The following is a 23,969-nucleotide window of genomic DNA, read 5'->3' as shown; positions in this document are numbered from 1 at the left end:
TTTAATTGAGGGTGATGGCTTATGGTTTCAGGGGTTCAGTCCATTATCATCACAGCAGGGAGCATGGCAGTGTGCCAGCAGACATGGTGCTGGAGTAGCTGAAAGTCCTACATCTTGCAGGCAACAGGAAGTTGATGGAAAATCACACTGAGAAAAACTTGAGCAAAAAAAACCTGAAAGCCCGCCCCCACAGTGACACACTTCCTCCAACAAAGCCTAATAGTGCCACTCCCTTTCGGGCCCATTTTCTTTCAAACCACCACAGGATCCCCGAGAAGTAAGGTCTCAGGAGAACCTATGTAAGCAGGAAGTGGCCAGCAGGGTGAGCAGGCAGAGGTTCTGCATGCAAGCCAACCGTCTGCCCAAGAGCTGTTTTAGACATTCACATGCTGTTTCCGAGGGTGGAGGGAAAGCCAAGGCCAGGGAGATGTATCCTCAGGCTTTGCGTCCATTAGAAGGGACAGAGAGGTGACAGGGACCCCCACTGAGAGACAAGCTGAGCACTGGTCATTTGACACTCCAGGGGAGCTTGGATCTTGCTCAGCAGTTTAAAGAGACGACTGTACCCTCAGGAATCCCAGCACGACAAAGTACACCTTCATTTCAGAGGTGGGGAAATGTGAGCTGCGTGGAGGTACCCAGGCTTGCGAAGGTCACATAGGAGCCAGGGGGAGAAGATGAACAATCAGCAAAGTCTGTGACAAGAGTCGGGAAATGTGAGAAGGATACGGGGCGGGAGCAGAGCATCCAGACAGAACGGAACTAATGGGCAGCATAAATTCTTTAAGTGATTTCTTATGGTTGAAATTCAACCAGGAATTTACTGTGCAGGTTGGGATGCTGGGGGTCAAGGCTTGGGAGTTTTACCCTGAATACCCCACACATCACCTCATAAAACACAGGCAAACTGGAGTCGTGTCGCCAAGCGTCGGGTCACAAAAACAAAAGCCCCTGAAATATATAGAATTAGACAGAGAGGATTTGGAGATCAAGCCTTCAAGTCCCAGACAGACAGACAGTGGCTTCTCTCTTCACAGGAAATGTAATGAGGTCCCATGACTCCCAGGACCAAGGTAGGTAGACAGCGTGGGTCAGCAGGTGTCACAGTGATGGAGGATCTCGGAGCTTTGCCTGGGGAGACAGAAGAGAATGTCAACTCACCCAGAAAGAGAAGACTTTGGTAGACTGAAGGGATTCTGTCTAAGCCTGGCTTGGTGATTCACTGCGTTTATTGGGGTGACTCACAGACAACCTCACCACTGGGAAGTCCCCTGAGTAAGTTGCAAGCAGCTACTCTGCCATAGTCCCCTCATCCCCAGTCAGCTGCCCACCTCTTAGGTAACATCAGGGAGGGCTGGAACCTTGAGAGGATCTCATGAAGGTTCCTGAGCTCCTGGCAGCAGTGTTCCATGCCCCCAAGAGGAAATGCTAATAGCCCCATCTGGTGATGGTCCAGTCTCCTGAACGCCATCATAGCCTCTCTGATGCAGGAGTGACTCCTGTCCTTGCATCCCCGTCTTCCAGTCCTTTGAAGACATGTGTACCTATTTGAGAAGCACGTAGGCAGGAAGGTCTTCTAAGGGCTCAGCTTCCCTTTCTGGGTACAGCAGGGACCTAGAACTCCTGAACACCGACCTGCAAAAGTGAGCACAGAACAGTGCCCCCCACAGCGCAGGAGGAGAAATGACATCTGAGAGATTGTTCCTGGGGTAAGGTGGATGGCACCTGAGCAATGGAAGTCAAGGTTGTCCTCTGGCCTCCACATACACATGCACACACATCTGCATACATATGCATTACACACACACACACACACACACACACACACACACGAGGTAGCTCTGTGTTGCTTGGTGGGTTCCTAGGGTGGAGTCTGAATAGTGCTTGTACCTTTAATATTATTTTCCCAGCTTTTGATGTTATTTTTACTCTATAATTTTGGCACATTAGTTTCCCAGTAGTCAAGTCCTTTCTCTCTGCCCCTCCCCCCCCTTTCTCTCCCCAGCCCATCCCTATAAACGCTAAGCTCCCTACATGGCTGCTTGCTCTGACCATGGAGCTAGCTTTCTCTGTTTTAGATTTGGCAGGCTACACTTGCATAGACAGACTGACAGAAGGTATAACTTACATGGTGGAGGCAGGAGCCACAGACTTCTCTGCAGCAGCTAGAGCTATGAAAATACCTGACAAGTAGCGACTCAAGAGAGAAAATGTTTATTGTGGCTTGTAGTTCAAGGGGATACCGGCCTCACAGCGGGGGGAGATATGGCAGCAGGAAGGGGCACGACAGCAGAGCAGGAGGCCAGGTGGGCACACTGCATCCACAGCCAGAAAGCAGAGAGTGAACAGGAAGTAGGGCCAGACTACAAAACCTCAAGGCCCACAGCCAGAATCCAACTTATTGTGAGGTTCCACCTCCTAAAGATCCTAAAACCTTCAGTAAACAGCGCCACCAGCTGGTAACTAAGTGTTCAAACATTGATGACAGTGGGGGATGTCTCACGTTCAAATCCCAGCAAATGCCTGCTGGGTAGTCTTAGGTCTGTGAACGTTTAATTTATAAAGATTTCCACAAGTTTCCAGCAGGTCCTCTCTGCTTCGAGTCTCACATTGGCTAAACTCATGCCAGGGCCAACATTTGTTCCCAATCTGACTGCAGATTTGAATCCAGAATATACAAAGAACTATTATAACTCAGCAACTGAAAACAATCAATAAAAGGGGGAGGAAATAATGAATAGATGTTTTCCAAAAGAAAATATACAAATGGCTAATTAGCCCGTGGAAACGTTCAACCTCATTACTCACCAGGAAGTGTGCATTCCAAACACAATAAGATAATCACTTAACAGCTAACACTGACAACAGAAAAACCACCCAACAATAGAAGTAAAGACGTTCAGTCTCTACCAGCTAAAGTGGAAAATTTTGTAAACACAGTGGTTCTGAGTGTCTTAAGGAGTCAATGAATGGAGCAGACATTCTGTAAGTATTTACCTAAGAGCAACGGAAAGAAGTTTAGGGCGCTTTCTCTCCCTCTCCCTCCCTCCCCCCTTCTCTCCTTCTCTTCCCCCTTTCTCTCCTCTATACTGGAAAAAAAAAAAAAACCCAATACCCATCAGTGCATAAGACAGCTCTGACCTTTATGCACAGACTAGAATATTATCACTCAGCTCCAAAAAGGGCTAGACTGGAATGAACGAAAAGCCCTTGATGCAAACTTGGAGTCTTTCATTTCTGAACCCTGTGCCACGTCAGCCTGTTCCTCCTTCTTGCTTTCTCCGGTTTTGTAGCTGGGCTTGTGTGGGTCTCCTCTGAGGGTGCAACTCGTGTAAATAATCACATAGATGGACACAGAAACCCCTGCAGGTGAATTCAGCCCAATGCATGTAGACAGAAGCTCCATGCTGTTCTAGAAGAGGTGAAATCAGCCTGTCTCAGTAGAAACTGGGTCAGGGATTGGGCAGTTGGAGAATAGAAGGGGATTCTGGGAAGGGCACAGGGAAGTTCTGGGGTAGGGTATCTGTTAGAATTGGTAGAACATAGTTGCTTTACTTTAAAATTTGTGTGTCCGTAGAGCTGGGGAGATGACTCGGTTGGCAAAAAGCTTGCTATACAACCATGAAGACCTAAATTCTGTTCCCAGCGCCCTCCCCACCCCCTCAAAAATGCCAGACATGGTGCAACCAGGAGAGGTGGAACCCTGGGACACCCTGGCCAGACACCTTAGCCTCATTGGAGACCTCCAGGCCATGGAGGAGAGGAATGGTGTCTCAAGAGGGGGTGGATAGTGTTCCTGAGGATGATGTTCAAGGTTGTCCCGGGGCCTCCACAATCATGTGCACACACACAGACCATCTCACACATATGCACATCCACAGGCACACATATAAACACACTCACACACGCATTTTAAAAATTCAGTAGTACAGTTTTGCGGCTGTGTGACTGAATTAAGCATGAATGACAACCGAGAACGGCCCATTTTGCTCCAGTAGAACATAGCATCTGGTTCAAACTGGAAACTGTAAAGAGCAACCGAAAGGTAGCTTTTACAGGAATAACCTATTTGTTTAAAAGTTCTCCCTCGCTCCCCAGCTCACGGTACCCTGAAAGCAGCTCCGAGAGCTTCAAAGGAAATGGATGTCAGGGAAGATGGAGGACACGGCTTCTCGCAAAGGAGATAAGAGGGAGGAGAGGCGGGTTGATTTTTCTCCCCAACTTAAAACAGCCTCTTTGTATAATTAAACTCTGCTAATTTGCAAGACCTGGTAGGCAAGCGGAATGCTCAAAGTCCACATTTCAGCAAAATATGCTTTAAACAAAGCAAGAGAAGCAGCAATTATAAATTGTTGTTAATTACAGCTGGAGGCCACAGGGAAGATTAGTAGTCTGTCTTTAAGAAAAGACTCCAGGCCTCAAGTTCATGGGGGTTTGAAAGTAACTGATAGCCCCGTAAACCTCTGTAGAAAGCAGATACTGTCCAGGGGTCTCTGGGACAACTCCAACTCTGTCGCCAGGGAAACCAATCAGCCTTACAGTGTGGAAATGGGAATCTGAATGTGTTTGTCTCGTTCCAAATGAGCTCCTGGGGTGTGGGGCGTAAGTGCAGATCTCTGAAATGTGACCTGAGACAGAGTCACAGGCCAAAGCCAGCTTGTGTCCCTTCCCCCTGCTCCAGATTATAGTTTGTATTTGTTTGGTTTGGTAGCTGATTTTGTTTTACAGACACCCAGAGTGCATCCTAGACCAGCCATGTTCCTAACCAGCCAGGTTGTGGAATTGCTTTGTTGTCTTATTAGCTGGCTCTGGTCTATCTGAGGAGTGATCCCGGGCCCCTGCCGTTCCCTATCCAGCCAGGCAGAGGGATATTAGCAGGACAGGAGTCCAGGCAGATGTAGCTGCCATGGTCAATACTGTGGGGCTCTTGGCACCATGTCTCATCACACTGTGCTGTTGAACCACAGACATGATGCTTCACAAGTGAGGACCAAAGCGACCCTCTTTTGTTTGTGTGTTTGTGTGTGTGACCTCGGAGGCCAGAGGTCAGCGCCAGGCAGATGTTCACCTTTTGATGCAGAGACTCTTGGTTTTATTCGGAATTTATTTGTCTCGGCTAACTGGCCACTAAGCCCCGGCTCTGTATGACTCCACCCCTCCCCCTGCTCTGGGATTGCATGTACCAACACACCCAGCTTTTTCTTAAATTCTAGGGACCAAATTCAGATCTTCTTTTTTTTTTTTTTTTTTTTCAGATCCTCTTGCTTGCAAGGCAAGTGTTTGTGAACCGAGCCATCTTCCCTGCCCTGAGCTGGCTTCACGAACAAACACAAGCTTGCTAAGTGGAGCTTTTGAATTTGGTGGTGGGCCATGGAAGGTGGAGTCAGGTGACCTGAAGGCTGAAAGTGATAGCAAGGGCTGTTGCCACAGAACCATCCTAGATTCCCTGGGATCATGTGATCCTGGGATGTCAAAATCAAGTAGAAGCCTTGAATCTGAGTGAGGACACAGGACAATTGCAGCAGGGAGGAAGGGCTGCTGGGAGAATCCAGCCAACAGTGCTGATCCTGATGACACGGGAGGGGGGGCACTGAAGCCTTATTCAAGGAGGTCTCATCCAGATGAGTCATAGCCACGTACGGGGAGCACAGAGTGCCGGACTGAAGAGAGCATCTCTGTCAGGTACACCAGGTTGGACCAATGCCTGCCCCGTGCTAACAGTAATTCTTGAATTTTGTCATGAGTCGAGTCCATCTCTTGCCTCAGCCTTGCCTGGTCCCAGCTAGAAGGGAGGTGAGCGGATGCTTTGTCATTACAGGGAAGAGGACGAGGAATGGTGGCGCGAGAACATGCCACTGGAGAGAGACTAACGACTCCACTCCAAGCATTTCACAGGGAACACTTGCGCTGAAACTCTTCATTGTTTATCGTAATCATTTTCTGCAACTCAGGCACCTTGATGATGTGGGAGTGTCATATATCAATCTGTTGATTTCATTGGTTAAGTTATAATAAACCAGCTGCTTGGCCTCATGGCTGGAACATAGATGGGAGGAGTAAACAGAATAGAATTCTGGGCGGAAGAGGAAGTGAGGTCAGACTCTGCTCTGCTTCCGGGGAGAGAGCCGACAGCTCGGGAGCACAGACACCATGCTCAGCTCTCCCAGGCAGATGCACGCAATGAAGCTCCTCCAATCCCGGATGGATGTAGGCTAGAATCTTCCCGGTAAGCGCACCTTGGGGTACTTACAAACATCATTAGAAATGGGCTAGACCAGGTGCGAGAATTAGTCTGTAAGGGCTAGAGTTCATGGGCCAAGCAGTTCTTTAAATGAATACAGTTTGTGTGTTGTTATTTCGGGCATGAGCTAGCCAAGCGGCCGGGGTGTTGGGGACGCAGCCCCGCCGCCGCTCTTATTTCAACAGATGGTGCCCAGACGTGTGGCTAACTGAATCCACAAAAAGCCTGAGAAAGCTTGGGAAAGAATGGAGTGAAGCATGTTTTCTTGGTAGCAGAAATTTCTTGGGTCTACTCCGCTTGCTAGAGGCAAGCAAGCGCTCTCATCTAAGAGAGGCTTCCTGACTCAGCTTCAGCTGCAAAACCCTGCAGCTCATTAAGAGGTCCTGCCACGAAACACTTAAACGGTGTTGGTGAAAAGCTGAACGCATGCTTTTCGGTTTTCAGCCGTAGCAGGAAAAAAGTTGTGCTGTTTAAAAATGCCGGCTTTCTGGGCCGTCCTGCCAGGGCAAACTCTGACTGAGGCAGGAGGGCCAGCTACAGAGAGAGGACTTGACTGTTGTCTGTTGTAGCTCGCTTGCTGGCAGGGACCTTGAAACGCCATAGAATTGTGCCTATAAACGCGGCTACAGCCTGTATCTCCGCCATGAGGCTGGAAAGCTAAGGAATGGACTGGATCTAGCTGGCAAAGCCACGGCTTTAATCCTACTCATATTGCTCAGTAATTTAAAGGCTCCTGTGGTCAGAAAAACAGAGAGAGATACAGTAAAGAGATTCAAAGATAAAGAAAATGTTTAAATGATTTACAGTGTGTTAAAAATATATGCAAGCTAAAAGTTAAAAGTTCTTAAAAAAAAGTAAGAAAAAGAGAAGTTGTGTGTGGTAGTACACGCCTTTAATCCCAGTGCCTAGAAGGCAGAGACAAACAGATCTCTGTGAGTTCAAGGTGTGGTAGCAAACACCTTTAATCCCAATGCCTGGGAGGCAGAGACAGGCAGATCTCTGAGAGTTCAAGGACAGCCTGGTCTACAGAGTTATTCCAGGACAGAGATACAGAGAATATAAAATGAAAGTAAAAATAAACTTAATAGAGGTTAAAATAAAGCTCACAAAGATGGAAAATACACAGAGAATCTTGATACTGTATGCTATTATGCTCTCTTTGAATTGTTTGAATGCTGAGGAAGGAGCAACAGATGCTAAAAGATATTTGTTTATAAATGCTGCTGAACTAATCCAACGTAGAGATTTTAATGCCTTGGCTTTGATATTTGGATCTAAGGACGTGATGCTTTCAAAAGGAGTTTCTTATTTTGTTTTCACAGAGGATGAGACCCTGTTCATTTCTTCTATTCCGATATGGTATGATGGACCACGCCCTCCTGAACGGTTGCTGTGAATACCTTCAAAAAATTGCTTCGCTCAACTTCCAACTGAGATGAAACTAGCACACAGGTTATACCACAAAAGACCTAATTAACAGCGCCCCCATTCAGCAGGAAGCAGTTTGGAGAGAAAAAACTACGCCCATGTTCCCAAATATTGTTTACAAATGTTCTTTTACATTTAAAGGGGGATATGATATAGATATGAATAATTTGCATTGGTATGGATTTTAAGGTCAATTTTGTTATATGCATTTTTGATCTTGATTAAGGTATTGTGTTGTGTAGTTCATTTTAAAATGTAATGTATAATTAGGAAATATAAGTTGTTAATGAATAATCATTAATAATAGTTAAGTTTGTAGTCATGTTAGTTAAGATTTTCTAGATGTGCATACATATATTTTAGATAGGCATTCTTCATATTTTTCAAAGATTATAGAATATGGCATTTTAAATGTTTTAATAACTTAGGACTTCTCATGACAATGAGACACTCTGCTCCTGGCATCACCAATCTACTTCAAGAGGAAGATGGGCATCGAAGAGGATCCTTATGGAGTTTGATAGCCATTTGGCAAGAAACTGCTCTTGCCTGGACTATTGCATAAACTGGACACAGAGAACCCGCAGAGAGAGGACTGCTGAACTTGCCTAAAGGTGAGATGATCTTTCGGGGTTCCTGCTTCATGAAAGAGTCTGCAAGACATTCTTCAGGACAAGCAGATAGTGACTGCCTTTGAAATTTCCTGCATTGTGGAAATGTCTGCTGGAAACTATGGGCCTGTAGGCCGAAGATGGATGCCCCAACGGTACAGAGGAACTTTGGGTGACTGTCCAGGCAGCGAGATGTCTCTGTCATTTCTAGAGCTTTGGATGTTAAGTTAAAGCCTTCTTTTTTTTTTTTTTTTTTTTAAACAGAAAAAGGGGAAGTGATGTGGGAGTGTCATATATCAATCTGTTGATTTCATTGGTTAAGTTATAATAAACCAACTGCTTGGCCTCAGCTTGGAACATAGATGGGAGGAGTAAACAGAATAGAATTCTGGGCGGAAGAGGAAGTGAGGTCAGACTCTGCTCTGCTTCCGGGGAGAGAGCCGACAGCTCGGGAGCACAGACACCATGCTCAGCTCTCCCAGGCAGATGCACGCAATGAAGCTCCTCCAATCCCGGATGGATGTAGGCTAGAATCTTCCCGGTAAGCGCACCTTGGGGTACTTACAAACATCATTAGAAATGGGCTAGACCAGGTGCGAGAATTAGTCTGTAAGGGCTAGAGTTCATGGGCCAAGCAGTTCTTTAAATGAATACAGTTTGTGTGTTGTTATTTCGGGCATGAGCTAGCCAAGCGGCCGGGGTGTTGGGGACGCAACCCCGCCACCGCTCCTATTCCAACACCTTGAGGCACCAAGCTCCTGATCGTCCTTAGCCAGTTGGCATGCGGACTCCCAGCCTCTCTTCTCTGCCTTTGTTCACGGCATTCCCACAGCAGCTGGTGTGTCTGGCTTCATTCTGGTGTAGGAGGAGCAAGTACCCTGGCTCCTCAGCCCCAGCAGTACCCAAACTGGGCAGCAGTGGTTCCTATCCAAGTCAGTGTTTGTATGAGAGTTACCAAGTACTTCCTGGGGACTGTGGTAGGAGACCTGACTCTGCCCACATAGTTGGTATCAATAGCTGTGGGTCCCCTTAGTCAGGAGAGCCACCCCTGCTCCTTACCCTAAGTCCCCGAGCGAAGAGGCGTTCCTAAGGGTGACAGGCCCGCTTGGGGTCTGCACACGCAGGGGTGCTCATCACAGAGGACCCTCCACAGCCCCGGGACCTCACAGACAGCCGGGCAACCTTTCATTCGTCTCCCGGCTCAGTGTTAAGAGCTCTTGTACAGGGTGCATGCAACTGGGCCACACAGCTCCACCAGGACCACTTTGAGGGGCGTTGCTAAGCCAGGCTGTAATAGACCCCAAGAGTCCCACCCAGCAAAGCAACTCCCCTCACGCATTGCAATGAAGCCCAATCAAGGTATGTGTCCCAACAGGCCTGCTTTCAGGAGAGTCTCTACCCTCGCTGGGCCTGAATCCCACAGCCTGGCATGTTTGGTGTGCGGCAGTGGGCTTGTGTGTTTTCAGAAATACTATTCGTCATTTGGAAAACACTAAATATAAAATGCTGAAATTTAAATGACTTCCATCATTTATCCCGTCACTGCCAACATTTCAGATTACCTTGTCCCAATTATTTCCACGCAGGTGCTTTTCATTTCATTTCATTTCATTTTAATGGAGCTATAATCACGCGGTGATGGGAAATGTCCGGGGCTATTCCTTTAAGTCTGCTGTTGTGTTTTTGGTTTTTGGGTTTTGATTGCAAATGGATTCTGTGATCCTGAGATTCTAATCTCATGTGTCCCGAGGCCAGGCTGATTGGATGAGGGCCTGAGCCCAGGGAATCCAAGACTAGCCTAGCTCTCCTGCACACAGGTGGAGGTCTGTTCACTATCTTGCTGGGCTACAGAGTCAGACAGCCCTACAGCTCTTTGCTCCAGATCTTCAAATGCAGGTTTTGTGAGGCTGTGAGCACTGGGCCCAAGCCCCCTCTACCCAACAACTCCTTACTCTGCTTTTCCCTTACGGTGGAGCCTCTTCAGGAAACAAAGTGGGGAGCTGGGAGGCAGGGGCTTTCGGAAGGGACAGGTTCCATCTACCCGCTGAAATCAGATGTTTCACACAGGGGGTGGGGAGGGGACAGAAATCAAGAGCCCAGAGTCTCCAGTTTCATTGGCCCACAAGCAGCTGTTCAGCCATGACACAGAGCAGACTCTCAAGTGCCCCAAGTGGGCTGGGGAGACAGCTCAGCTGGTGAGGTGCTTGCCTTGTAAGAACCAGAATTCAGTCTCCAGCATGGTATTAGAAAGGGGGTGTGGTGGGAGGACTCATAATGCCAGCACAGGGGAGGTGGACACGGACAGAGCCCTAGCGTTCACTGGCAGCCAGCCTAGCCTACTTGGCAAGTTCTAAGCCAGTGAGAGACTTGGTCTCAAAAACCATTATGGCCAACACCTGAGAACGGCAGTTAAGGGGTGGCCTCCAGCCTCCGAGTACTTATCCACACACACACACAAGTCTGCCCCGTTCCACAGGGTCTCAGACAGACGCAGCTTTAAAGGGACCATGACCATGGACCCAGGGGAGGAGCCACGGCATTTCCCCTCACTAGGAAGACAGAGGAGGCAATGAAGGAAAACGAATGACCTCCGAAGGTCCCCTGTCCCAGGCCAACAGCAGAAGACTCTTCAACACTTTGTTTGGCAACTCCAACCTGACTGACAGGATAACCTCACCTGGGAGTGGCAGGAGTCACCAGCGGTTCCCACGGGGACAAGCTTGACGACTTCTTGTGCTATACCATGTGGATGGTTCTGGGGACGACAGAGCCTGACTCTCACATCTGGGGGAAATGAAAGAGGAAGGAAGAAAGTGGTAGGGAGGCGTGGAGGTAGAAAAGAAGGAAGAGGGGAGAGAAGGAAAGGAAGAAGGGAGGATTGGCCAGCTGAGTCTACTTGGCCAGCTCCAGGCCAGTGAGAGACTGTCTCAGAAACAAGGTATATGGTTCCTGAGGGGCACCAGAGGTAGTCCTGTGGCTTCTACACACACAATTACATTAGTCTCATTCTCTCCCTCGCTCACACACACACACACACACACATGAAAAGAAGATAACCAAGTTTGGAGTCAGCATGGTACTCCCCTGTTGTGACCCTTTGCTTTGGTGCTAATTTACTAAATATAAAGCATTTAAACTATATCGTTGTCAGTGGAAAATGTAGGACTGTGTGAAGTGTTCGTACAATCAGTTATCATATAGTGAACATACACTCTAACTGTCATCCATATATATGTATGTATATATATTACGGATAAAGAACCTCCATCGAGCTGGATTTGGCGGTGAATGTCTGTAATCCTAACGTTCAGGAAGCTGAGGCAGAAGCTCAAGTTTGAGGCTAGCCTGGGCTACAGAAAGATCCCGTCTTAACAGAGAGAATGAGAATGAGAGGGGGCAGCACTCAAGAGTGGGTGCAGCTATGTAGAAATTCTCTTTGTTTCCTGAGATACTGCCTTTTTATATCTGATTCTATGTCTTTGAGCTACTGAACTCGGGCGAGAAAAGGAGACAACCAGCTCCCAGTGGGCCCTCCAATTCTATCCTGCTTGTCAGTGATGGAAAATGTTAAAGGATTAATATTTAAAACGCATATTTTGGATACAAGAGGCTCTTAGAGTTGTATACATGTTTTCTTTCTGAGTTAGATTCTCCTATGGGTTTACTTTGCTTACATCAGCTGTTTGCTGATTCCAGTTTGCATGCAGGTGTGAGATGCGGAAGGCAGGTTACTCAGCGGGATAATAAGTAATATACCATTACAGTAATGCAGGATTATAAATGGTGCGGGGCTGATGGCGGCAGGTGTAGCACGCCAATCTTCTTAGGCGATGTCTTTTTAAACAGCAGGAAACTGAGCTGTTAGATTGGCATATATCACCTGCTGAAGGGAGCACAAAGGGTCGGTGTGTGTGTATGTTTTACACACACACAAACTCATTAAGGTGCGGACTCCTGGAAATTGCTTTCTCCACCACGATGGAGCGTGACTGATCACGAGTCCAAGCGCACCCATGCTAAACTGAAAAGACCTACAGGTACCTGGCCCAAGGCCACTGCCACTTCAGTTGCTGGTGGAAATGAGTCTTGTAGTTAAGTGAGGTGACGATCCCTCAATTTCTTGGGGGGAGAAAGCCTGTAGGCAGCTGTGGGTTGTGCCAGGGGTGGGGAGGTATGAAGCAGGGCGGGGGTTCCTATATATGGATAGGGTGGAAAGTCTGCTTGCATCAGCAGGCAGCGACCTAGGTGAGTTTAAAAGCTTCCTGCAAACAGGCTCTGGTGTTTTTGAATGCCAGTTACTCATGTCAAACAGTCTAGGGGAGGCCATTGCTTAGGGCCAAAAGCTGCTCTGCTAGCCTATAATAGTTTAGACCAGGCCAGAATGGAGGCAGTCACTAATGCTAAGGGTGTCCATCAAACTGAACTTCGAAACCCGAGCTTTGGGCTAGTTTCCCCCAAAGCAGGAGAGTCCCTTCAGCTGAATCATCAGTGAGGAAGACTTATTTCAACCATGGACGGAGAGAACTCTGGAAAGAGAAGTCCCTTTTATTTGCTCTTGTTTCTGCTTTCTCCGGTGGCCCCTTTCTGTTGGTCACGTCAGCTCAATGGATACTCATCCTATTTCCAGGTTGCAATAAAAAGCTAAATCAGACCTTTAAACTAACCCCCCCCCCCCCCCCCCCCGCTACCTTGTCTCAGATACTCAAATACTGAGCTAAAGGCCGGGATAAAGCAAGGTTAACTTTACCCCCGCTGACTGCTCTACAGCAATGCGAACACCGAGCAAGGAATCTGAATCCCAGCAAGGCCCAGTCGTTCAAGGAGGCTTCCTATGGTCCCAATTGTTACACAGGAGCTGACTTGGAGCCTGGGGTGAGGGTCTCAGGGACGGAACTCAGGATACCCGAAGCAGCAATGGCAAGGTACCTGACATTCCCACGCACGTGAGTTTGTTACACAGGAGCACCGGGCACCTTAGGGACCTGTCCCCAGACCTTGCAGACAGCCACCACGATAGAGCTCCACGGCACGGAAATATGCGCGTGCGCAATGTGTGCGTGTGGGGGGCACGCAAGTTGGAAGCGCATGCGCGGCTACGGGACTGTAGTTTCCGGGACGGCAGGGGCGTGACCTTCCGCGTACGGGGCGGGGCCTGACCGCCCATTCTGACCCCGACCTTACTGCACCTCGACCCCCAAAACGCATGGCGCGACACATGTTCCTCACCGGGCCTCCAGGTGACCCAGGGCCTGCCAGACTTGGCGGGGAGGGCGCGCGGCCTGGATAGTCCGTATCTCCGGCCTTGGCTGCAGTTGCGATCTGGCTTGGTGCATCGCAGCCCGGCGGGAGGGAAGGCCGGGAAGAGTGCGGTGCGCGGTTCTCAGGTCCCCAGCGTCCGGCTGTCACCATGGTCTTAAGCCACGGAGGCCGGGGTGTACTTTGTAGACTTTGGAGGCCTTTGAGCCGTCAGAGGCGTTGGAGAGGAGCAGAGGACGGTGGTAGGAGACGCGCCAGCCTTGCCAGCACGCCCTGCGTTTGAAACCGGGATGCATTGCGTCCCCAGCATTCTGCTGTGGTGTTCACCGGAGATTGAATGAACTCAGGACCACATGTTCCCCTCCCCAAGCTCCCCCCCCCACCTCCGCTTCCCCCCTGAGTACTAGCAGAGCCAGGGGTGCGCTGGGCATCCTGGATTAGTAAGCACCACACCCCCAGCCTTGTCTCCCAAGTTGTTAGTGCTCCGCCCCTTGCGCTGCAGGACTCACCCCTGCGGTCTCTGGAGTCCCCTTGCTTTTGTACTCACTTTACTGTCTGATTATTTGCTGACCACTAGCAAACCCAAGGGTTTGGATTTCCAAGTCCCTGTTCACACATGACCTCCTTTGAGCTGTGTGTGCGTTTTAGAAGAAGCCTGTTACATTCACACTAGTGTAGGCCTGCAGCTCTCGAGGCTGAACTTTTGGTTCCCAGTGCCTTTACCCATGGCCAGGTAGGGCCCTAGGTGATGCAGGGGTGTGTGTGTCGCTTTTCATTGCTGTGACCGAACACGGGAGACAAGCAGCTTCAAGGAAGAAAGATATTTTGAGGCTCACGTTTTGGGGGACACAGTCCAATATGACAACCAAGGCCACAGTGGTCAGAGCAGCCTGGTTCATGGCAACGGAAGCTGCTGGGGCTGCTGTTTCATATGGTGCTAACCAAGAAGCAGAGAGTTTGGGCTGGAAACCCATAGGTCTGCAACCCTCGGGCCCTCTGTTACTGACCCAGCTTCATCATCCTGGCTTCCTACCCTAAAAGTTTGACAGCAAGACCCCTCCCTCCCCACACACAAATCATCAACCTGATCAAACACACGAGCAGGTGGGGGAACACTTTAGATTTACACAAGCATAAATCCGTTGAGCATAAATCTCGGACAGTGGTTTTCAACCTTCCCTATGCTGCGGCCCTTTAATACCCATTCCTCATGTTGTGGTGACCCCAGCCCTGAAAATTACTTTGTTGCTACTTCATAACTGTAATGTTGCTACTGTAATGAATTGTGTTGTAAATGTCTGTTTTCTGATGGTCTTGGGTGATGTCTGTGAAAGGGTTGTTCAACCCCCTCAAAGGGGGTCATAACCCACAGTTTGAGAACCACTGATCTAGGAGGAAAGGAAGCTGGGCTCCACATGCATTCCGGACTGTGTTAGATGTGACTTCATGCCGCTCTGTCACCCCTGGTCTCTACTGGGAATGAAAATGCCCACACCTGGAGTAATCAGCATGGCAGTACAGTTAATAGTCGTGAAACCCATTTGCAGCCCGCTCCATTCCCAGTGGTGGCCCTGCAGGCGAGGTAAAATGTCCTGACCCATCTCCTTCTTTGTCTCTTCCAGGGGTTGGCAAGACAACCTTGATCCAGAAAGCCAGTGAGGTCCTGCAGTCCTCCGGCATGCCTGTTGATGGATTTTACACACAGGAAGTCAGGCAGGGCGGGAGGAGAATAGGATTTGATGTGGTCACCCTGTCCGGCGCTCGGGGGCCTCTGTCCAGAGTTGGGTACGGGTGTTCTGTTTCTTCGTGTCTTTTGTCTCTAGCCTGTACTGTCCACACTTTGAGGGCAGTTCTTCTCTGTGTGAGTGTGCATGTGTGTGGAGCATGTATCTGTGCAGAGGCCAGGGGAACACACTGGTATCCTGCTCTGCCACTCTCTGCCTTAGTCCCTCGAGACAGGGCCTCTCGCTGAACCTGGAGCTTGCATGCGGGCTGGCAAATCCCAGAAGTCTCCTGCCTCTCCCCCTGCAGGACTGGGCCTACAAGCATGCATGGCCATGTCCAGCGGTTTCCATCAGTGCTGAGGATTTGAACTTGCAGCCAGTGTTCTTGTATGCTGAGCTGTCTCGCCATTCTGGGAGTTACTTTCTTATGATTTCCCTATCGCCGACTCCCCTAAAAGCCATCTGTGGGGCCCATATACGTTTCTTTGCCTATCATTGGACTGAAAGTCTAACTGGACTCAGGGATAGCCAGGTCACCCAGTCTGTCTTGGACCTCCAGAAAAAGAAAACAGACCATCCTGTGAAAAAGGATTTTAAAAGTCCTGTGTGATCTAAAACTCTGGCCACAAATCATACACATTTCTCCTGTGGTTCTTAGCTCTGTCTAGTGCTAGTATTTACTTTTTAACTATTATTCTTTGGAGGCACTTAAGATTGCATGCAGGGCTTTTCCCATCTTAGGCAAGCCTCTATTGCTAAGCTGCCTTCTCAGCCGTCTGTTTAATATTGATCTTAATTTTGTATTGTTTTGATACAAGGTCTTGCTATCCAGCGCCAGCTGGCCTGGAGCTCACAGGGGTCCTGCCTTTGCCTCCCAGTGCTGGAGTTAAAGGTGTATGTTACCACACCCACCACTCCCTATTTACTTTTTATTTTGAGAAAGTCTTAAGTTGCCCACGCTGGCCTTCAGTGTTTTGTCCTCCTGCCTCAGCCTCCTGATTGGTTAGGATGATGGCAGGCCTGCACCATCAGGCTCAGACAGACAGGCTCAGCTCTTGTGCAGTGGCATGTGGGCCCATGGGAGTTGCGGGGACTTCACTGTTACACTCCAAGACTGACATTGGCAGAAGTAGTGTTGACATCATCAAGGCCCCGATTTCAGGAGAGAAACCCCAGCGGGCCCAAACTTACACACTCCCACCCTGGTGTGGGTGATTGATTGGTAAGGGTGTGTGCGGAGTGGCTCAGCGGAACAGCCCATCCCCAGAGGTCAGTGGAGAGCCCGCATCAGTGTCTTTCCTTTCAGGTCACAGCCTCCACCTGGAAAGCCCGAATGCCGAGTGGGGCAGTATGTGGTGGACCTAGCGTCTTTTGAGCAGTTGGCACTACCCATCCTAAGAAACGTGAGTCCACATTTTCTGTCTCAAAAGCCCATTGGCCTCTGTGCTCTGTGGGATGCGCTGGCCACCTGAACACAGTGGCTTCTTTTCTGTAATCGGGTTGTGTCTCACAGTTTCAAAAGTCTTCCAGCATCGAGCCTTGCTGAAGATAGACGCCTTACTCTGCTGTCACTCTGAGCTGTCACATGCCCCAAAGCATGTATAAAGTACTTCAGCTTAGGGAGGCTCTAATGCAGATCTATATCCCCCGCTCTGTGCTGCACAGAGCTAGCTGCAGTGTGGGCTCCGTGGATACTCTGTACTGCTGCTCCCTGTCCCTCTGCTCTGTGCTGCAGCAGAGCTTACGGCATGTGCTGTGCACTGCTGTGCACCAGATAGGAGGAGCCTGGAGCTGCTAAGGAAGTCTCCGTCTTCAGAGGCCTGGGTCCTGCAGTCTGTGCTGAGCTGTAGCTGCTGCTCCTAGGATCCCACTGAACTCCCCCCACCTCCTCCTCCCTTCTTCCCTCAGTCCCTCTAGGAATCCCCCCACATGTCTGCTCTGGGCTGTGGTGGCTGCTCTGTCACTAGCAGCTGGGGGCAGGCGGAGAATGATATATCTTCTTGTTTATTTCCCCTGGGGTCCATGCCTCCCTCCCATGCTCAGGCAGCAGTGAGAAGTGGCTGATGACATTCTGAGTGCAGAGCCCGGCTGTGGGCATTGGATTCATATAAAGAATTGATTTTTGCTCAGCCAAGCCATGCTTGGTGTCTGGCTTTGGGCTTATGTAAGAGCTCCTGTGTGCTTGCTGACCAAGTCAACAATTTGTCTCTTTGTTTTTAATGGAAAAAGAAAATAGAAACTGCTCATATTTTTATAGTCACCCATGTTTCTGTAATCATTGTGACTGTAATCTCAGGCCACCAAACTGGACTTGGATTGAGTAATCACTGTGGTCTGTGGTTGCTGCTCTACCTGGGCTATGCAGACATGGGTTTATCTACCCAAGAGGAGTCCTAGCACATCCTGTCACCTGGGGAGGGTCTGCAGGCGGAGGCTGAGTGAGAAGGGTTGAGCATCCCAGTGTTGTTGGTGAGTGTGGTCAGTGAGCATCCCAGCGTTGTTGGTGAGCATGGTCGGTGAGTGTCCCAGCACTGTTGGTGAGCGTGGTTGGTGAGTGTCCCAGCACTGTTGGTGAGCGTGGTTGGTGAGCGTGGTTGGTGAGCGTCCCAGCACTGTTGGTGAGCGTGGTTGGTGAGCGTCCCAGCACTGTTGGTGAGCGTGGTTGGTGAGTGCTCCAGCGTTGTTGGTGAGCTAACTGGTTCTGGGACTCAGGCAGCATCTTTACTCTTAGTAGGTTTTCCTGTTGTGGCTGAGAATTTCAAATCAGCTAGAATGCTGGCCAAACCCAGGTGCAGGACAGGTGAGATACACAAGGCAAGGGTGATATGCAGCCCTTGGAAGTGGCCCTCACATGTTGTCTTTTGGGGACATGGGGGCCACCCAGATGCCAGGCACAGTGACTGCTGTGTGGCCAAGAGGCATTCCAGCTGAGTTGCACGGGGAGGTCCTAGAATTGAGAGCAGCCTGGTGCTGTCTTATTCAAATTCAGCCTGGTGCTGTGGGCCATGACTCGGGAGCTCAGAATCTGGGCTAGGTCCACAGGGCAAGCTTCCCTTGACCTGTTTGTTCTTTCCTTCTGGGTTGGCTTGAATCCATCCGTGAAAACAGCAGTTGGGGCAGAATGCTGTTTCTTTTTTAAGCTCTTCTGAATACCCTGTTGAACTGTTTGGAGAAGCAAGCTGTATGTTGCCTGTTCTCAGTACCCTGACCTTCAACCCCTCTCTCTACGACATGTGAATCACTTCCATTTTTATCAAAATACTTACTTTTGCAATTTCCGCAGCCTGGACAGAATGAGGGTGTGAGAAGGTCCAGGGTCTACAGGGAGCAGCAAGCACTGCACTTGCTGGCCCAGGCGTCCGTTCGCTTCTGTGGGCATGCTCTGGAAAGCTGCAGGGCCCTGGAGCAGCAGCATGAGCTTGCAGCCACTTGTGCATGTGCCTGTACCACCCACCACATGTGTTTAGGCAAGCACACACAGTGTACACGTGTTCTTTCCCAGTACCTCTCCTTGTCTGATTTGATGGCTTTCAAAGTTATCAGTCAGTGTTCCAAACAGTTCTGTCTGTCTCTCACATGTTGGCTTCTAGAAAGGTGGCTGCTGCCATCCGCTGTCTCTGGGGTGGCTGTGTGTCGTCCATGCCTTGGTAAGGGCTGGGTCAATTGTCGTGACTCAGCTCCAGAAAGAGACCTTCCTGTGTAACTGGCTGCTTTTTAAAATCCCGGACTGCTGGCAGCCATTTTCTTTCTCCTGATTTGGTACTCAGTTTTGAAGAAAAACCTTGGAGCAGGTAGCATCTGACCCCACAGGCACTCTCCCTGCCGGTGGAGGCAGTGTCAGCCCCAGCTTTTCCTTCTCAGCTCTGTAACCCCAGTAGTTGCAGAGTTCCATGGTGAAAGCAATCCACTGTGCAGACCCTCAGGCTGGTGTCCCTGGTGAAGGGCACACGACTGCTCCTGTGGGTGTGCTGGGGATGGGAAGCAGAAAGAGTGCACCTCCTTCATGACCAGGAGACCACGCTCCTGCCTCTCCTCACAGCCTGGACCTGCTACCTGTGGGCTGTCCCAGCATGGGCCACTGCTACTGCTCCTCCCCATCCCCTCTTCACAGCTGGCAGTAGTGCATGACCTCATGTGCTCAGCAGTTGCCCCTCCCAACAGGGCATCACATGCCCTCAGCAAGAGGGAGGCCAAGGCAGAGGTGGCCGGGTTTTGTTAGCCGACCTGAGAAGGGCCTGGTGCCTCTTCTGCTGTACCCTTAGTGCCCACATGACCAGTCCTGGGGAGGTGTGGCTGGGGAACATGGTGGGATATGATCCATGGACATTGGGAGGCTGCTGCATTTTCAGGGACGAAAGGGACTTGAATCCAAGGGGAATCTGAGATTCTCTTTTTAACAACATTGATTTTCTCCATTTGTTCGTGCATTCATCTGTTTTGTGTGTGTTTATATCACCTGCCAGTTCTGCATGTAAAATACAGATGTGATTATATCCATTTATATAGCAGTAGGAGTGCACCAGAGCAACAGTGCTTATTTCTGAATAACTTTCATTTTAGTTCTATTTAAGTTATTTTTATTTAGTAAGAAAATTTCATGCGTGTACACAATGCATTTTGATAAGTTTTACCCTCCATTACCGTCTCACCTCCTCCCGTGCCCACCGAATTCTTCCTAGAAGTTTAGTCTCTGAGGTAGCTCATTGCTTGATCATCAGGTTAGTTGTCATTGTTCTGACCACTTCTGCTTTGAGCCAGACTCCTTCCCATCTCTGACTTTTCGTAGACTTTAGACTGGATTGGGATACATAGGCACCTGCCTGCAGTGGCCACCTCCTTCTTATCAGCATTGGGAGCTCAGCCCAGGACTGAAAAGGGGAGCTGTGCTATAGTTGTCCTGTTCCCCTTACACCCACAACACTCTGTCTTTGCCGGTGCACAGTCTTTGTTTCCCGGGTGTGTAAGTAGGAAGCCTGGTTACCACCAGGCCTTCTAGAAGAAAATACATTTTTAGAGAAGCTCAGGCGCAGGGAGGTGCAGTCCCAGGGAGCCTTTCCTATAAAGCATTGCAGACAGACCTGTGTCTTGTGCATGTGGAGACAGTCCCATGGTGTGTAAGGCACAGCCCAGCTGCCTTGCTGTGGGTGCTGGTGGGCAGTCAGGGTGGGACCTCCTGGATCGAGATCACAAGGCTCTGCTGTCCCAGTGACAGTACCTTCTTTCTGCAGGCCGGTCCCAGCCGCAGCCCCGGGCACAGCGTGTGCGTCATTGATGAGATTGGGAAGATGGAGCTGTTCAGTCAGCCTTTCATTCAGGCGGTCCGCCAGACGCTGTCCACACCAGGCACCATTGTCCTTGGCACCATCCCAGTTCCCAAAGGGAAGCCCCTGGCCCTCGTGGAGGAGATCAGGAACAGGCATGACGTGAAGGTGTTCAGTGTGAGTGAACCAGCGCTTGGGAACCCCTGCCCTGAGATCCCGTCCTTGCCCCTGCTGCCTTCCTCTTCAGCCTTCTGCCAGTGGCATAGTCAGGGCGGGGTTTGAGGGGTTGCTTGGGAAGGTCTGTCCAGGGAGGAGCCATGCCACGCAGGCCAGAGCCTGGCAGGTCACGGACTCAGTGGCAGAGTTCCAGCCCCAACCTCAGGTGAAAGGTGTATAGCTTATAGGAAAATTAGTTACTCAAATCTGGCCTTGACTTTGGAACTGTCTCACAGAAAGTAAAGTAAGTAAAGTAAACCTGTAAAAGATGGGCACAAGTTTGAGTAGCTGTTTCACCAAGGAGCATGAGGAAGCCACGGCAAACATAGAGGAGACAGGCACCACACCACACCCACTAGGATGCCTTCCATGGCACAGTTAGAGAGAGGTGAAAGGACTTGGGAAACCCGCACCTTCCTACCCTGTTAGTGGGAAGGAGCTGAGCTGTCCCTGAAAAACTTCTGGCTTCTCCAGGTGTGTGTTAGTCATGATGCCAGCAAGTCCACTCGTAGGCAGTCACAGTGCCAGCAGGTCCACTCCTAGGCATGCACATGGAAGACTTGAAGACACGTGATGCAAAGCTGAAGGAATGCCCATAGCAGAGTTATTTACAGTGCTTTACAGAATGAGAGGACCCAGACGTCCACCAGCAGCTGACTGGGCAGGGAACCTGTGCTCCAGCCATCTAGTGTGGGTTACTTAGCGACACAGTGCGGCCACATTCTGAGGCCTGCATGAGTGTAGTGCTGTATTGTGCTAAGTGAAAGAAGTCGGTCCTAGCAGGTCAGAGGCTCCACAACTCCATTTATAAACTGCCGAGAAGAGTGATGGGCAGGAAGGTGGGAAGGAGGTGGCCATGAATGGGGACCTTGCCTGTGACAAACCAGGTAGATGTCGCTGTCCTTGTGAGTAACTGAAGCTGTGGGCCGCTGCTGCTGTGTGGTGCTCTCTGGGGCTCAGGTCCAGCCCAGGCGTCTCCTTGCTTCTCTCCAGTCAGGCTGCAGCGGCTCGGTCCCACTCCCTCCCTCGGTCGCCATCCTGTACCTCCACATGGGACTTGATGATCCCGAAGAGCCGGCCTCTGCCTCCATCCCCTGCTTTCAGGAAAATGTTGGTCCGAAGGACAGGAGGGACGTGCTCTTTACGCGTGCTCTCTTGCCTCTTCCCGCAGGTCACTAAGGAGAACAGAAACAGCCTCTTGCCGGACATTGTGACCTGCGTGCAGAGCAGCAGGACCTGAAGTGGCAGGGGACCAGGTCCAGCTCCGCCTGCTGGTCACTCCCTGCCCAGGTTTGCTACCTCCCTGTTGATGGGCCTTTTACCCTCTGTCCAAGAGGGCTGGACAGCTGCTTTCGATAACCTGCTCCTGAGATCAGATTAGCCCGGCGCCTGCTGGGCCATGCACAGAAGATAGTCCGCTGTCTGACATGTGCTTAGGGGTTCTGTCTATTTCCTGTTGCAGCTGTGCATGTGATTTGAGTAAATTCTAAATGAATGTGTCAAGGATTAGTGGAATTTTCTCCCACCAGGGTTTATGGATGTGTGTGGGGCTGGGGAGAGGAGTTCCTTCTTCACTGGCTTACGTGCTGTAGGTATTAAATACCTCTCCAGGTGCAGCTCCAGGCTCGTGCAGCTGAAGCAGCGACAGCAACTTAATTCTCTTCAATAATTTCCAAAGAAAAACCTATTAGTTCCCCTCTTCATCTCTGTTTATTCCTTTGTTTATTGCCTAATAAAAATGAAAATAAATCTGGTGGTTGAGACACAGGAGTCCTTGTGTGGGAGGGCTGGTTTTCTGAGTGCTGGTGTTAGCTCATGCTCCATGGGCTAGACATGAGTAAAATCTCCTGTCTGTGCTCAGTTAGCCTGGGTACAGTTTTCGGCCACTCTGAGCCCAAGTGCCCTGCTGAGAAAGAAGGGACATGGCTGTCAGCAGAGAAGAGCTTGGGAAGCTGATTTGAGCTGCAGTCCCTACTGGCTGCAGGGGCTCCTTTGTGAGGAGGGGGCCGCAGGCAGGGGCTCAGCCCACACTGGGCTCTGCAGTGCTAAGAGAATCAACTCTGTAAGCTGCTGGGTCCATAAAGGCCAGAGGCTACCCTCCCCGTGGCTGGTGGCACTGGGACTTTTAGGGCATTTAGATATTTTTTTAACAACAGCATCACTGACAGCACCCACTGATGAGTACCATCGGTCCCGTACTGGGATGTGGGCATCTGTGGGCCTGTCTTCATGGGGGCCTGTGAGCTGCTACGAGGACCCAGTGGAGAGCACAATAAACACCTGCTCCGTGGCTGGGGAGGATCTCATGGCCATCTTCCTTCCAGGGTAGTTTTCAAAGCTCAGCTTGCTCTTTGAAAGCAGGTCCTGGAGGGACCACGGCAGGAATGCCTTCTAGACCAGGAACTGAGCCTCAGAAAGGCCTACCTGTCCAGGGGGAGAAGTGGGTGCCTCCCTCCACCATCTGTGCCCCATTAGGCTTCTCAAGGAGGCCAAGGATAGAGCTCACGGCCTTGGGCAGGCTGGCTGTGATGCCAGAATGGGTACTAGGACAGGCAGGAAACAGCATAGGTTTGGGCCATAGCATCAGGCTCCCGGCCACCCAGGACCTGAGTGTACCTAGCCAAAAGCTGCCGCACAGCCTGCTCCTGTCAGGGAGCCCTACTCAGCCCTTTGAACCTAGCATGAAGGAAGCAGGAAAAATGGTGGCGGTGGTGTTAGCGGCTGCATACAGCATGCTCCTGCCAGCCCAAGGGAACCTCCTGTTGGCATCTCACTTGGCCCCTCTAGTGGTGTACACCTGTAACTGAAGCACCCAGGAAGCAAGCGCAGGAGAATGGTGAGTTCCAGGTCAACCTAGGCTACTTAGGGAAACATTGTCTCAAAAATCAGTTTTAAAATATCACAGCTGTGGTAGGGTAGAAAGGCTTGGACCCAAGTCTCAGTGGCATCAGATTGTCTGCTTTGTCTATGCTCCCTTCTGTGTCTCCATCCAGGCGCTCTGTCACCTCCCCCTCACACCGACACATCCTTCAGTGACTATTACTCTGGCAGATGAGGGTCAGGGAGCAGGCACACAGATTTCAGATGCACAAACTGAAACTCTAAGAAACGTTGACGCCGGGGCATTGGGGTCTCTAATGGAATTGGATGTGGAGCCTGACTTGAGGCGTTCAAGTTGAAAAGCCCATTGACATGCACATGCATTTCAGCCAGAATGACATGGTACGACAGG

At 50.2% G+C, this 23,969-nt stretch overlaps 1 protein-coding gene and 1 long non-coding RNA gene across 3 annotated transcripts; one reads left to right on the top strand and one right to left on the bottom strand.

Moving 5' to 3' along the window:
• Window positions 1-13,306, bottom strand: LOC126504708 (uncharacterized). The gene is made up of 4 exons (XR_007592688.1): window positions 13,207-13,306; window positions 10,958-11,064; window positions 1,545-1,635; window positions 1-1,131 (listed from the first exon to the last, which is right to left on the bottom strand). It is a non-coding gene; the product is annotated as an uncharacterized lncRNA (long non-coding RNA).
• Window positions 13,307-13,399: 93 nt separating this feature from the next.
• Ntpcr (nucleoside-triphosphatase, cancer-related) lies at window positions 13,400-22,500 on the top strand. 2 transcript variants are annotated; one of them, XM_050147165.1, is made up of 5 exons: window positions 13,400-13,517; window positions 15,159-15,321; window positions 16,567-16,663; window positions 20,489-20,698; window positions 21,909-22,500. In XM_050147165.1, the coding sequence occupies exons 1-5, from the start codon at window positions 13,484-13,486 to the stop codon at window positions 21,975-21,977; spliced, it is 573 nt and encodes a 190-aa protein (XP_050003122.1). In that variant the 5' UTR covers window positions 13,400-13,483; the 3' UTR covers window positions 21,978-22,500. The 2 variants fall into 2 exon arrangements, with proteins under 2 accessions (XP_050003122.1, XP_050003121.1); XM_050147164.1 differs by lacking the exon at window positions 13,400-13,517 and adding an exon at window positions 13,558-13,778.
• Window positions 22,501-23,969: the final 1,469 nt, after the last annotated feature.

Source organism: Alexandromys fortis, unplaced genomic scaffold (genome assembly GCF_014885135.2).
Source record: "Alexandromys fortis isolate MF-2015 unplaced genomic scaffold, M_Fortis_MF-2015_v1.1 scaffold_12, whole genome shotgun sequence".
In the NCBI taxonomy this organism is placed as follows: domain Eukaryota; kingdom Metazoa; phylum Chordata; class Mammalia; order Rodentia; family Cricetidae; genus Alexandromys; species Alexandromys fortis.
Note: the sequence above shows the minus strand (reverse complement) of the source record. Positions and strands in the feature narration are given on the sequence as shown.

Coding starts and splice junctions, on each gene's coding strand:
- Ntpcr (XM_050147164.1), top strand. CDS start 13,688: ATGGTCTTAAGCCACGGAGGCCGGGGTGTACTTTGTAGACTTTGGAGG. Junction 15,322..16,566: donor GGGCCTCTGTCCAGAGTTGG/GTACGGGTGTTC, acceptor CTTTCCTTTCAG/GTCACAGCCTCCACCTGGAA. Junction 20,699..21,908: donor ATGACGTGAAGGTGTTCAGT/GTGAGTGAACCA, acceptor CTCTTCCCGCAG/GTCACTAAGGAGAACAGAAA.